The following is a 14767-nucleotide window of genomic DNA, read 5'->3' as shown; positions in this document are numbered from 1 at the left end:
AAGCATTCAATAGCCCAAATCTGTTCACACGGACTCCTGGGAAAGGGTGGACTCACCTGAACAATGGCACACACACACACACACACACACACACACACACACACGGTCTAGTGTATTTACATATGCTTGGTGGTTGGTGGTGTATCCAATCCTAAGTGCACCACGGTAGGTGCACCAAAAACCACCCTTAAGCAGGGGCCTCAGATATTTTTTGTAATGGCTATACATTTAGCTATGTTTGATGGTGCAATTAGATATGCTTGATGGTGCACTTAGATATGTGCACCACAGATCGACACTTCCACAAACTAATACTTTGTAGTGCACCACAAATCACTACTAAGTGCATCACATACCAGCACTTCATGCACCATAAAAATAAACTTGGTACATGAAATTATCGAAATGCCACCGCATTTTTTCCATTAGTGCACCACAAATTAGCACTTTGTGGTACATCACAATCTACTCAAAAGTGCACCACACACCAACATTTAATGTACCACCGAAATATACATGGTGCAAAAAATTATCAAAATGTCATTGTATTTTTTTCTATCTTCATTGATTTTCAACTGTTAATTTTAGCGCATCTAATGGTCCAAATGAGTCCGCATGACTAGATGGGAGTGCAACACCGCATTTGAACCAAATTATATATATATATATAGCGTCAGGTTTTAGCTTAACTGATGTTGTATCCTTTACTTTAAAAAAAATTATGATGTCAGTTTTTTTTTTTAAATCGACATCGTATCTCTTACTTTTAAAAAATATATTAAAAATAAGAGAAACAATGTTAGTTTATTAGGTAAACCCATGTCGTATCCTTAATCCCAAAAAATCAACATCTATGCCAAAGATCTTGTGGTCTAGTGGCATCCGTGTCCCAATTTACACTCCCACATGGATTATGGGAGTGGGTTTGAGCCTCAGTGGAGGTAACTGTTGACTCTTTGTGTTTTAGTAAGTTGAGAAAGTAGTTATGAACAGATAGTATTCAAAAAAAAAAAAAATCAACATCTATAATGACAAATTTTACATTATTAACGTAATATCATCGACGTTAAAACACTATTATGTACTATGTAGTATCAGTGATTTAGTTTTTTAGTTTGATTTATGATTTACTTTAAAGTTCCATAGTTACGCTTTACACCTTACAATAGTATAAGTGTATCCAACGATACTATTATTATTTTTTTGAAAAAAAACACCGAACGATTTTTTAATTATATGCAATGTGAAAGTTCATCACACTTTTTCAATTTATGATTTAATTTTTCAATTTGATTTAGAGTTCACTTTTTACTGTTTAGGAGTTTAGTAGGGTAATGCTTGACTCGTGTGCCAAAGGTTGATTGGCAGAATGCAAATGGAAACAGCTTTGCCAAGACACGTGTCAGCTTTTGAAAAACACCAGCCTGTTTAAATGGTATGAAAAGGTGACTGATTAATTCTGTCACACATAATCTTCTTAGTACAATTTACTTCATATGATACACAAACGAGTTTACCCAATATATACATATTATGCACGAACGAGTTTACCCAATATACACATTCAAGTTGTAGATTCATCGTCACCCACCCCAAAAAAAATTGCAAGTAAACAATTTTTATTTTTCCATTGTTCAGCTTTCTATTTTCTTTTTTCAAAAAAAAAAAAAGGATACCCTTAAGTTAATAAACATATTCTAAATAGTTTTGAGGATCACCATATTTTAATTTTAATTTTTTTTTTTTAGTATGGAAGCCATTAGTAGGACTTCTATAATATTATGAAAAGTCTCCGTCACGACACAACTGTCCCAGTACAAAATAAGACCATGCACGCAGAGACGGTCGCTATAAAAAAAAAAAAAAAAAAAAAAAAAAAAAAAAAAAAAAAAAANTAACTTAGTCAAATACGTTAAGCCTTGCAGATGGTTTGGAGTTTACTTGAGGCCACCCAAAATTCTTAAAGAAAGACATACTTTTTGTGGTTACCCAAAAGAACTCCACTGTATGGTGGAAGATTGATGGCATCTGTATCCAAACTTAAATTTGACACAACTTTAATAGTATTGGCAACTTCTGGGACACCCGATCATCTCCGATTTCTCTAATTCTGAATCCAGAGATTTCTGTTGGCTGTCAAAACCATCTATAGTGCTGATATTTTATCCTGCAATGCATAATTGGAAAGTAAAGAGAAATGCTGATAGACTTTAGCTCAATAGTAAGTATAAGATGTGTGTAACCCAAATGCAACTGTGAATATATTGAGTTTAAAACATAAGGGCAAAATTATCATATTTAACTTTTTCACTTGATTTCCAAAAAAAAAAAAAAAAAAAAACTTTTTCACTTGAATGCGGTTATGTGTTTTAAATGCCCCTTTCAAGAGTTGCACAAAGCAAAAGTGTTTTTGTATTCATTCATAGCAGCATCTAAAAAAGGCTGCTACATTAAAGAGAACTGGAGAAGTGAAGCATGGTCGTATGGCAATATACAGATTCTTTTAATCACAAACCTTTAAGCTTTCTTAAGCATGTCTTATTCCTCGTCACTGTCATAAACAATTGCCATTCGTCGATGAGCTGCAGCCTTCCTTGGAGGAGATTCCTCATCAGACTCAATTCCCTTTCGCTTAAGACTTGTTCCAGACTCCCTAACCTTCTGTTTTGGCTCCTGATATTTTTAGGGACAGGAATTAGAGGAAAATGAATGAATATATATAATAAGTGCATCAACTTTTAAAAATGAAAATCAGAATCATACGCTTGTGGGCAAAAGTGAAATATTCCATGGTTAAACTTCCCATTGCAGCTTATGATCTAAATTTGTAACACCTAGTAACAATAATCCACATCCTATATGTTCAAAGTTGTGCATATTTCTCAATTTTCTTTTTCCTTCCAATGGGTTTTATTTTGTGCACCCAAGAGACTTTCCCATGTGTATAGCTCTACAAGGAGGCTTAATGATGCATCTTTCTCTTTGGTGAAAGCCAAATATAATTAATAAAAACACCAAAATTACACCCAAAAAAAAATAAAAACACCAAAAGACCCCCATGATATTTAGTTATTCCTGTCTCATTAAGAATAGGTAAATTTATTAAATACCAAAAACACCCTTATATATTATTTATTTATTTATTTTGTATAAATAATTATTAGATAAATATAGTTATGTATATATTTATGTGTGTGTGTGTGTGTGTGTATATATATATATAAATAAATATAAACTATTTATAAATTTAAATATATACAGTCGCACATAATCATCTACATACAGATATATACAAACATAACACACATATATAATGTGTGTATGATATATCTAAATAAATAAAATATATTAATTTATTTTATATTGATTTAAATTCTATATATTAATAAATGTTACTCCGTATTTATTTGTTAGTTTATTTATGTAATTCCATAACCCGACCAAATAATGGAATAACATTCCTATTATAATCCTTCTCTATTCCATTCCTTTTATAATGCTACTCAGCTTATATTCCTATTTCCTCTATTTTCATTCTGTGAACCAAATAGCATGTAAATGCACTGAAAGGCAATATGAATGATGAATCAAATAAAATCAGCATAATGATGCATGAGGAACGCAATATATCCTTTAAAAACGGAGAGAGATGAGTAGATGACTCCATAGTGCAATGAAGAAAATAGACAAATTCTCTTTTTATAAGGTACTTTAAGAGTAAACAAAGCAAGAGAAGTGGTAAAAGTTCTACAAATATAACTCTAAGAGGTGCATATTGGAATGCAAAACAAAACAAGATAGCATTTTTTAATCCACTAAGTCAATTAAAATCATAATGAAAAGTTATCTGTGAAAATTTTCAAGCATGGTTTCCTATCAAGATGTAATTGATGCTCCAAAAGTTGGAATAAAATTCAGTTTCAATTTATTTATCTATTAATTATTTTGGGTGGGGGAAAAGGGAAATGGGGAGATGGATCATTTCGTTACCTCAGCTTCCTCTTCTGATTCTTCATACGTCTCTTCCTCCTCTTCTTGCTCATGCCCTTCCTCTTCATACTCGTGCTCAACCTTCTCTTCTTCACCCTCAGTTTCATACTCAGACTCCTCCTTCTCGCTTTCAGAGAAGTCTACTGGACGTTTAGAAGGTCTTGCAGCTGGCATTGATGTTTTTCGAGGAATATCTCTCTGTAGGACAAAGAAACTCAATAGAATCAACAAAATGTTTATCAAATAAAATAAAATAGGAAGAGACGTTATTTTTACCCACCTTCTTTGCATTCATTATTCGCCTCTCTGCTTGAGCCTCCATTTCAAGGTCTTCATCAAAGCGACGTCGAGCAGCAGGCCTTCTAGACTCATAATAATCTGTCTCTTCTTCCTAATAAACAGTATAAAATAAGGTGGCACACATTTACTGCGGGTAAGTCATCTGCCTCCACTAAATGGGGGTTGTGATTTTGGACATACCTCAGATGAAAAGTAAAACATCGTCTATTTGATGTGCTTTAGGAAGTGAAAATAAAAGGCATACCTCCTCAAGGGCATCCTCCAGGAAACCAGGGGAAAGTTGGCGCTCCCTACGTACAGTAGGCATGTATTTACGGCTAACCTTCTCCTTCTTCCGATTAAGGCTCACACTTGCTCTGATCATTTGACTTTCAGCCTTCACCATTGAAAACAATTACATTTAGTAACCAATCACTAAAAGCTACAGCAAAAAACACACCTTTCCTTACCCGTTCCTTTTGTTCCTTCTCCCTCTCAGGATCAATATCAGTGACACAGTTCTTGACCTTATAAACCTTCTTATGGCGTGAATCAACTAGAGCAGTCAACAATCTATGAGAATTAGATGATAAAGATGAAGGCATAAACCTCATCTTACTTAAAATTCTCCCCTGTGACTGGAGTATTCCCTGCATTATGGGGATAAAATATATTATTCGATTGAAACAACCATTCATTCACTTAGAATCATCACATCATGGATTCAACTTGGATTACTATGTTGAAGTCAATTTGCAGCAGCATATTAGTAGCCACAAGGCTTAATCTAATATCATAGTTATCTAGGCGGACTTTCTAGGCAAGATGCCGTCGACTAGTCGACTAGGCGGCCGCCTAGGCGTCGCCTAGGCGATGAGTAATATACATATATATATATATATATATATATATATATATATATTCCCATACAAAATAATTAGGATGTGAATAGGCAATTAGGTATGATGTGTGTTGGAAATAGGCAGCCATATTTACTCTACTCTAGGAAGTTGTAGCACCCATATTTACTCTACTTTAGGGAATTGTAATAGCCCCATTTACTCTCCTCTAGGAAGTTGTAGCCTTGAGAAGAGTGAAATTGAAAGCTTTTGTATATTTCTATGTATCATCACTACACACTGATTACACATATATATACATAGGAATTGAGACAAAACGGAGCTCTTTTCCTGGAAAATACTACTCCCACTATCAGCACTAAGGCTACTAATGCAAACATCCTTATTTTGCTCCTACTTTGCTCCATAATGTTTCTACAAAGAGGAATGGGCTTTGCTCGGAACAGGAGGACGATGCCGGAGCTCGAACCGCTCCGCCATCGGAGCCACCACGCTCCTCCACGCGCCGCCGCTCCGACTCCACACGCCGGCGCGTGAGGAAGATTCCGGCGACTTCTCTGACTAGAAGTTACACCGGTAGACTCGCCTTAGTGTGTAGGTTCTACCCATGTATGTTTTGTGGAGTTTTGGGGTTGTATTTTGCACTTAGGCGAGGCGAGCACATTAGGCGTTCGGTCCCGACCGACCGGACGCCTAGGCGACGCCTTGATAACAATGTCTAATATAGAAAATTAATAGCCATGAGATTAAGGGCGATAAAACATTTTAGTTGGATCTCTCACAACATAAATGTTTAAAAAAAAAAAGAAAAAAAAAAGAAAAAAGATTCATTTGCTTGTTGACAAGCAACTTGCCAGCCAGTCACTTTATAGCAATCTACAGTTGACAGCTTACAGATACTGTGGTTTCCAGCTAAATGAAGGCTGGCCACAAAATTCAACAACCAAAAAAAAAAGCACAGAAGAAGATTGAAATTTAAGCTAAGTCAGTACACAAGGGATACCTTTCCATGCCTAAGGAACAGGTGTGCTTGATCGTGCTGAGCATCTTGAACAGTTGTGTCAAGAACCTCATTTCCAATCATTAGCTGAATGCTGCCATCTGACCAATGCACAAAACGTGCATTGCTTTCTATCTAGACAAAAAGTTACTTTATAAGTGCCAAAATAGATAAGTACACAAGTGCCATCATGACTTAACTGCCTCTAACCTAAAGTTTATTCAAACTAACTTGGTAGTAAAATCACTTGGAATGTGAAAACCAAATAAGAAACAAAGACTTAAGATTTTAAGAAACTCAACAGCCATATTACAAAAGGAAAATCAACGGACTGCATATTGCAATTGTAGTTGAGAACTTGAAATGAAGTAATCTAGCAAATGGCAATGGAGCAGTTAACACATGAACATAAAAAGGTATTCACAAGTCCACTTACAGATGTTGTGCCATCAGGATTCTTAACCTCCCTCCACCTAACAATATTATTCACCAAGCTAATACGCTTATTGGATCCAGATTCATCTTTAACAAAAGCATTATCTTCCACATACGTCTTTGGATCAAAAGGCCTGGGGTCAATTCCCATTATGTTTGAAACTTTGATCAAGTGCATCTGCAAAAGAATGAGTCATGAACAACTAAAATTTCTAGAATAACATTCCAACATAGCAACAGCAGCCAGTGTTAGAATCAGAGTGCAGAGAATATCAAGAAAGGCAGCAGTTCTGAGAGAACTCCCTATAATGTAACTATGTAAGAGGAAGAACAGAAGTTCAGATCTGATGTGATGTGATGTGATTAAAAATTGACATTGTTTTATTTCAAATCTCAAGACATGAAATATTTAGAAAGAGACCAAACTTTAAGAATGTAAAAGCCTCAGATGCTAGTGTCCAAACAGGTTTAAACAGCTAACCAGCTCCTGTAGCATGTAGCCAAAATGCCACTTTATTGGAAGTTTATGCATTTAAAAAAAATCCATAATAGCAACACTTCAATCAGTAGCTCCAGTAAAGGTTTAGGAAAAAAAATGATATGCACATTAAAAAAAAAAAAAGTTACATACATTCCCACATGGTATTGATATAATGTTTATAATTGCATGCTTTCATGGATATGTGATCAATTAATTAAGTACAACAAGCTTTGAATTGTTACTGTCTGCATAAAGCTTATGGCCCAGATTGACTGGTATGCTTTAACACTTTTCTTTTATGAAGCACATGGAACTGTAGTAGAATGTTTTTGATAGGAAAACTACTATATTGGAAGAGAAGAAACCCAAACCAAGAGAAAAACCAGAAATTGGGACTAATTTATATTTCAAACTAGAGTAGATGAGAAACAAAAAGAAAAACCTTTTCTGGAAGAGCTGGAGGATGCTGCAGTGGGATCTCAAGCTCTAATGGGGGACCAATCGGTTTTTCCTTGTGCTTCTTATCAAGATGATCTTCTTCAGACTCATATTGATCATATTCATCAGCCACCATATCCTCCGGTACCAATTCTTTTTCATAATTCCCTTCCTCTTCAATAGGGGATCTCTGCCAAAAAAGTGAGAAAATCAGTACTCATATTTAATTGCAGTGCCATAGATGGAAAAATCAAAATGAAGTACTTATTTTAAATCATTCACACACATTTGACTCTTCGCCCATTTCATTCTGAACACCAAACCTAGTTGGTTCTTCATCATCAGAGTCCCCAAATACATCACGAATCTCTGGTGCTGAGTTTGAAAAGGGCACCTCGTCTTTCTCCTCTGCAGGGGATCTACTGTGATATGGAAATCCAACTTATTGATAAAATTCAAAATATACTGAGTCAAAAGCAACAGACTTAATCACAGATCCAAAAGAATCAACTTTATTTTAATATACGAACAAAGACCTGCTAGGTTGATAAGACCTTTTCTAGCATATATTGGAGCCATAACAAAGAGCAAAGACTGAACCAACAACTTAGCTGTCTTCTTATGTAGCAGGGGAAGAGAAAAGGAGTGAGAAGCAGAGGAAGGGTAAGAAGGTGTACAAGGGGAGGGAGTCGGTATAATACCTTCGGCTTCTTGCTTGGTTTACTTCTTCATCATCAATATCAGCAAAGAGGTTCTCTGACCTGTCTGATCCACTGTCTATGACATCCCGCCTCCGACTTGTCACAACCCTTTGACCATATTCCTCTTTTTCATCACTGTCTGTGTCTCGTCCATGACTATCTTCTCTTTGATCAACACTCTGATCTCTCTCAGCCTCACTTTCTCCTTGCTCATCACCATCCTGCATATCAACATCACTTTCTCTCTCTGGCTCCAGTTGTACTTCACCTTCACCTTCTCCTTCTCCTTCTCCTTCTCCTTCTCCTTCACCTTCACCTTCACCTTCACCTTCCCCTTCCCCTTCCCCTTCCTCATCAGGCACTGGCCCTCCATCTCCTTCATCCTACAGGCATTGGGGCCAAGAGAATGACATCAAGATCAGCATTAAGGAAAATTGGTGCATAGCTCCAAGACCAAAAAAAGTCATTTCAAGTCCAAGTGATGGTGAGAAGATAGAAGGATGCATTATCTAAAAAAAAAAGTAAAAGTTCCACCAAAACTACCCAGCCAGTAACACTCCAACACCACAAAAATGCAAGAAATATCACTAATTTCACATAGTGCTGCATTTGCACCATGGTATTTCCCTACATATCAAGAAAATTCCATTCACAACTGAAAAGTTAAGATGCATGTACTCATATGAAATGGTTACTTAATTGCAGCATATCACAGTAGGCTCCTCACTGGAGTTACAAAAATACATTAGCAGGGTGTAAAGAAATCAATGAATCTAGCATAATCATGACTGTGTTATCATAAGAAACCAAGAATACAAGTAAGGAATCTGCGTCCAGGAAAAGTTAAAGTGAAATGCAACACAGTTTTCTTTGAATGTTAAGTGTATTGCATGGTAAAAACCAAGCTTTGAGCCAAAGACATTATTATGGTAAACCTCCAACACATGGCTTCATAAAAATGTGTGGATGGACAAATTAAAGTTAAAACATTCTGATCCAGCCAAGGTTAGCAAGCAGACAGATATTAAGCCTAAGAAAAATCTCATATGAAAATCCCAATAAAATATAAATAGAGAGAGAACATAAATTCGCCCATGCCCAAAGGATGAAAAATTAAAATTGAAATACAGAAATTTTGTAGTGATCTTATACACAATTAGGCACCATTTGATATAAGCAATTGAACAAGGAAAAAAAACACACACACACACACACAAAATGCACCTCAAAAAATGCCCTATTTCTATTACCAAATTGAACACACAAAGATGCCCAATCAAAATTCGACAGGAAAAATTCAGGCGGCAGTGGAAAAAAACTTCATTAAACCAGTATATAATCAGATTTTGCCTTTAAAAACTCGAAAATTCGAAAATAAGCTCTCTCTATAGAATAACTTCGTATAAACATGCACACATACATTAACACAAATTCATACACAAACTCTCATTTAAGGAAAAAAAAAAGCCAAATGGGAAATTCTAAAACCAGCGGCAAAGCAACTGAGTGTTTTCAAAGCATTGATTTTCGTTCAACTAGGTTTCAATTAGTAAATGAGAAATCCAGAGATACAGAAGAATTTTCGAACCGAAGCGTATCCAGGTTGTCGGCTCGATTCATGCTCCGATTCGACCTCCTCTTCCTCTTCTTCTTCGGATTGATCTCCGAAGAGATTCTGCATCATCTGGTGCCGCTTCTCTTCTCCCACCATCTCCTCGCTCTCTCTCTCTCTCTAGCTAGCTCGGTGCAGAGTTCCGCTGTTGTGTATTTGTGTAACGCTTTTAGGAACAGTATTTATAGCGGTAACGTATTTCCGTACTTAAAAGTGACGTTGGCCGATAAGACCTCCCTCGATTGAATATTTGTAGTTAGCCGTCAAAACGGACTTTGTTGGTCAGGGCAATTTGTCACATATTAATATACTAATTTTTTCACGCGCGTTGCATGAATAAGATAATGCTCAATATTTATTTTTAAATAAGTACTTCAAAATATATCAATACAAGATTATATAGGAGATATTCATGCATATGTAATTGAATATTGAATTTGCTTATTTAAATCAGTAATTCAAAGTATATGAATGTAAGATAATTTAAAGCTTACCAAATAAAGTCATTGATACATAATATTTAATTACAAGATAGTGTAAAAAGAAAATAATGAATAATATAGTGAATATAATTAATTAATGAATTTGAATGCAATGAATTTTTGCATCGAAGAAAATAAAGATAATATAAATAATGAAACTATATCTCTTTTTAAATTTTTTGATAATCAATAATTTTTATTGTAGAAAATAAAGATTATATAACTAATGAAATTATATCTCTTTTTTTAATTTTTTGATAATGAATAATTTTTATTGTAGAAAATAAAGACAATATAACTAATTAAATTATATCTCTTTTTTTATATTTTTTATAATGAATATATTTGTTTTGAATAAAGTCATTGTAAACATCTAAATTAAAGAAATGCATAATTTATTTAATTTAATAGGACTATAAGAGTAATAGAATGGGTACTTAATTTTCAATAATATACTCTAACATATTCTTAGTATATGTTTAACAATTATACCTACTCTAATTAGGATGAGATTCGAACCTAAGACCTTTCTGATAGAAATTAATGAGTAAGTTAAAAGTTAACGGAATGTGGGGTTATTTAAGGGAAGAAAATAATATAATAGAGGGTAAAGAAGGAAAATCATCAAAGATTACTAAAATCAAAATAATATGAACCATTCGTTTAAGTAAATAATTACACCAACATTTTTTTCTTCCTGTTAGAACCCTAACATTATTGGCTCTTATTAAGATTGTAGATATAAGTGTGTATTTTGATATGGGGAAATGTATAAATAGGTCACTGAACTATTTTGGCTTATCAATTAAGTCATCGAACGTAAATAAGCTCCACAATCATTCACGAACTCAGCAAAAAAGTGTGATTGACATTTTTAGCAGGTTAACAACAGGTTTCTGCTGATTAAGATGCCACGTGTTTATTTTATTTTATATTTTATTATTATTATTATCCTACTTGTACTACACTAAGCATTTCATCTATTCTCTTCATGTATTGACCAAGAGTCAAAATCAAAATCAAATTACCCTATTTCTAATCCTCCCTTTCTAGTTTCTACATCCATCTAAATATTGATCGAACACCAAGACAAAAAAAAAACATTCAAAATAGACAACCTTAACATACAAACAATAAAGCTTTAACATTCATGTTGACATCGGACGACGACGAGGAGCTCTACTGTGATCAAGGCATCGGGAAAGAGGCACCCATTTTCACATCTCCCGCCGCCGTTACACCGCTGTTACACCGTTAAGTGCGTGGGAGGCGTCGCCAGCGGCTCGGATGCCACGGAAGAACTTTCCTGCGCCACCACCAGATGACGATCCTCCACCTAGACCACCCTCAGGGATGAGACCCGGCCTTTCGCCGAGATAGGGAGGAAAGACGTGGTGACGGAAGAACATCTTGTGCATATTACCGGCGAGTTTGACTCTTGGTTAATACACGAAGAGAAGAGATGAAATGCTTAGTGTAGTCCAAGTATAATAATAAAAATAAAATAAAAAATAAAATAAACACGTGGCATCCTAATTAGCGGAAACCTGTTGTTAACCTGCTAAAAATGTCAATTGCACTTTTTTGCCGAGTTCGTGGATGATTGTGGAGCTTATTTGCATTTGCTAGCTTAATTGCTATGCCCCAAATAGTTCAAATGACCTATTTGTACCTTTTCCCTTTGATTTTAGAGACTCGTCAAAAAGTAAGCTTAGGCAGAATGGACATGACCTGCATTATAGTTATTGAATATTGTGGTAGTTTAGTTACTAATAAGTAATAAGTAGTATTTTTTTCCCACTTCGCAAAAGCAAACAACGAATGCCATGTTGTCATCGAAGCAAAGCTGAGCTGCTATGTAGATGCAAGTTTCAACCACATATTACGCAGCACAACATTTGGAGCAGCAGTGTTCTCACCGGATGGGGATTTCGTAGCAGTAGTCAATGACTCCCTTACGAGTTGTTTGTTCCCTTTAATGGCGGAAATCATGGCAGCTAAGGAGGTTCTTACGTGGCTCAAGGATCGAGAGATAGCTACAATTCAGGTATACTCGGACTGCTCTAACCTGTGCCATAATCTTGCATCTCCCACAACTAAGGAGAGATCCTATATTGCCATTATTAGTGCAGATTGTAGGAGTCTTATGCAGTAATGTTCTATCCATTTTATTCCGCAGTCTTCTAATTTTTTAACTCATTCATTAGCTACAACAGCTTATAGTCAGACTAAACCGTTTGTACTAGAACTCTATCCCTCCTGACTTTATTTCGCCGCGTCAATAAATCTATTGATTTACTTTCAAAAAAGTAGTATTTTCTTATTATAAGAGGCTTAGGCCACTACAAAAAAAGGTGAAAATAACGACGGATTTAGCGACGGACTCATTCCGTAGCTAATTTAACGACGGATTAGCAACAAGTTAGTGACAGATTAATTTTTTTTAAATAGGCCGTTAGTGACGGATTAGCGACGGACTTGCGACGGTGTTTGCGACGGAAAGTTTTTGTCCTTAAATACGTAGCTAATATTAGCGGTAAATTTTCGCGCAAAAATTACCGACGGATTAGCGATGAATTTTTCACGGGTTGATTTAGTAATTTTAATTGCTACAGATTAGTAACGGATTTGAAAATCCGTCGCTATATTTTGTAGCAGATTAATTTTGGACGGACAGGTTAGCGACGGACCATCAGATCCGTCGCTAGAATTCAGACGAGATTTATTTTCTTTGCTTTGTAGCGACGGATATCGTATCTGTCACTAGATTAAACATAGAAATTTTTGTGTAATGAAATTTAGCGACGGATTTTAGGTTTCGTCGCTAGATCTAGCGACGGATCCTAAAAGCCGTTGCTAAGTAATATGCCGAGTGTTTGTATAATAAAATGTAGTGACGGATTTTTGGATCCGTCGCTAGATATAGCAACGGATCCTAAAATCCGTCGCTAAGTAATAGAGCCGTGTGTTTGTATAATAAAATGTAGCGACGGATTTTTGGATCTGTCGCTAGACATAACGACGGATCCTAAAATCCGTCGCTAAGTAATACACCATGTGTTTTTATAATAAATGTAGCGACAGATTTTTGAATCCGTCTCTAGATATAGTGATGGATCATAAAATCCATCGTTACGGATTTGATGCAGCGGGAGTGGTATTTTTTTCATCCCAAACGCCCTAACTCATCGCACTAAGCTAAAAGTCCCAAACGCCATCGCATCGTAGAGAGCTCCGACTGCCAGACCGCAAACGCCCACCGTTCGCCGGAAACGCCCTAAAGCCGCTGCCCACCGCCGACTCTCCTCACCCAAGTCGCAAACGCCCTAACGCCGCTGCCCACCGCCCAGCTCTGCCGTCGCTGACTTGTGCGCCACCGGTCCTGACCCAAGTCCATAAAAGGTTGCATATTTTTTGTAGACAAAGATTTCAAGGATGAGTGACGAGTCCATAAAAGTGAATAACTTTTTTGACTTTTTTACTTCTATGACAAGGGTAATGTAGGAAAGTATAATTATTTGTGGTGCTTATTTGGAACATACTAAAAAGGAAACGTAGAAAAAATAGATAATTTTATTTATATGATATGTTAGTTTTCTATCACATATGGTTTTCTTGTTGTACTTCAGTGGACATTTACATTAAATCCTATTATTTGACACATTACTTTCTTAATAATTGTTATTATCTTTATCTTTAACAGGCAAAACACAAATAAGAATCACACTGGCCATGTTTGGTTAGCAACGGATCCGCCAAAATTTGGCAGATTTGACCATCTTTAGCGGTTTGACTTGGTCAAACCGCTGAAATCCCAAACGCTGTTGATAGCAGCGTTTGGGGTTTCTTCCCCAAAACACCCTCCCTTTAATAATTAATTATAAAAAAAATAAAATTTAAACGGCTTAGAAGCCTAAGGCTTCTTTATATAAAGAAGCCTCAGGCTTCTCTTTCTCTTGCCCATCCGATGTGGGATGGGCAAGAGAAAATGTAGGGCGTTGAGCTCCCTTTTATAAGGGAGCTCAACGCCCCTTTTTTAAAAAACTTACGATGTGGGATCAAAAGATCCCACATCTTTATAGCTTTATTATTTATTATTATTATTATTATTATTATTATTATTATTATTATCACTATCACTATTATTATTATTATTATCACTATTACTATTATTATTATTACTATTATTATTATTATTATTATTATTATTATTATTATTATTATTATTATTATATATACCATTTTGGTCATTTTACATGTTAACCACTAATCTAAATAGCTAATTTTACCAAACATCTTTTTACAAACCGCTAATACATTCCGCTGGTCAAACCTGCTAATACAATCCGCTATTTGATAACGCTAACACAATCCGCTACCGCTAACTGCTAACCGCTGATAACCAAACAAGCCCACTACAGTTCCTAATCATGCTACGTATTTTGATGTGGCTGTTAGTGTTGCACGAAACTGATGCTCGACATTAGGC

General features: G+C 35.6%; 1 protein-coding gene across 3 annotated transcripts; it reads right to left on the bottom strand.

Annotated features, from left to right (window-relative positions):
- Positions 1 to 1895: 1895 nt before the first annotated feature.
- Positions 1896 to 9960, bottom strand: LOC116010440 (protein LEO1 homolog). 3 transcript variants are annotated; one of them, XM_031249855.1, is made up of 12 exons: positions 9773 to 9960; positions 8185 to 8567; positions 7770 to 7902; positions 7488 to 7673; positions 6566 to 6742; positions 6133 to 6264; positions 4740 to 4919; positions 4535 to 4666; positions 4271 to 4381; positions 3991 to 4188; positions 2516 to 2673; positions 1896 to 2167 (listed from the first exon to the last, which is right to left on the bottom strand). In XM_031249855.1, exons 1-11 carry the CDS (start codon positions 9893 to 9895, stop codon positions 2539 to 2541), a joined length of 1890 nt encoding a protein of 629 aa, XP_031105715.1. In that variant the 5' UTR covers positions 9896 to 9960; the 3' UTR covers positions 1896 to 2167; positions 2516 to 2538. The 3 variants fall into 3 exon arrangements, with proteins under 3 accessions (XP_031105715.1, XP_031105713.1, XP_031105714.1); XM_031249853.1 differs by having other exon boundaries at positions 7770 to 7905; positions 9773 to 9959; XM_031249854.1 differs by lacking the exon at positions 1896 to 2167 and having other exon boundaries at positions 2390 to 2673; positions 7770 to 7905.
- Between the last annotated feature and the right edge of the window lie 4807 nt (positions 9961 to 14767).

Source organism: Ipomoea triloba, chromosome 2, assembly GCF_003576645.1.
Source record: "Ipomoea triloba cultivar NCNSP0323 chromosome 2, ASM357664v1".
Classification (NCBI taxonomy): Eukaryota; Viridiplantae; Streptophyta; class Magnoliopsida; order Solanales; family Convolvulaceae; genus Ipomoea; species Ipomoea triloba.
This window is presented reverse-complemented; position numbering and strand designations above follow the sequence as displayed.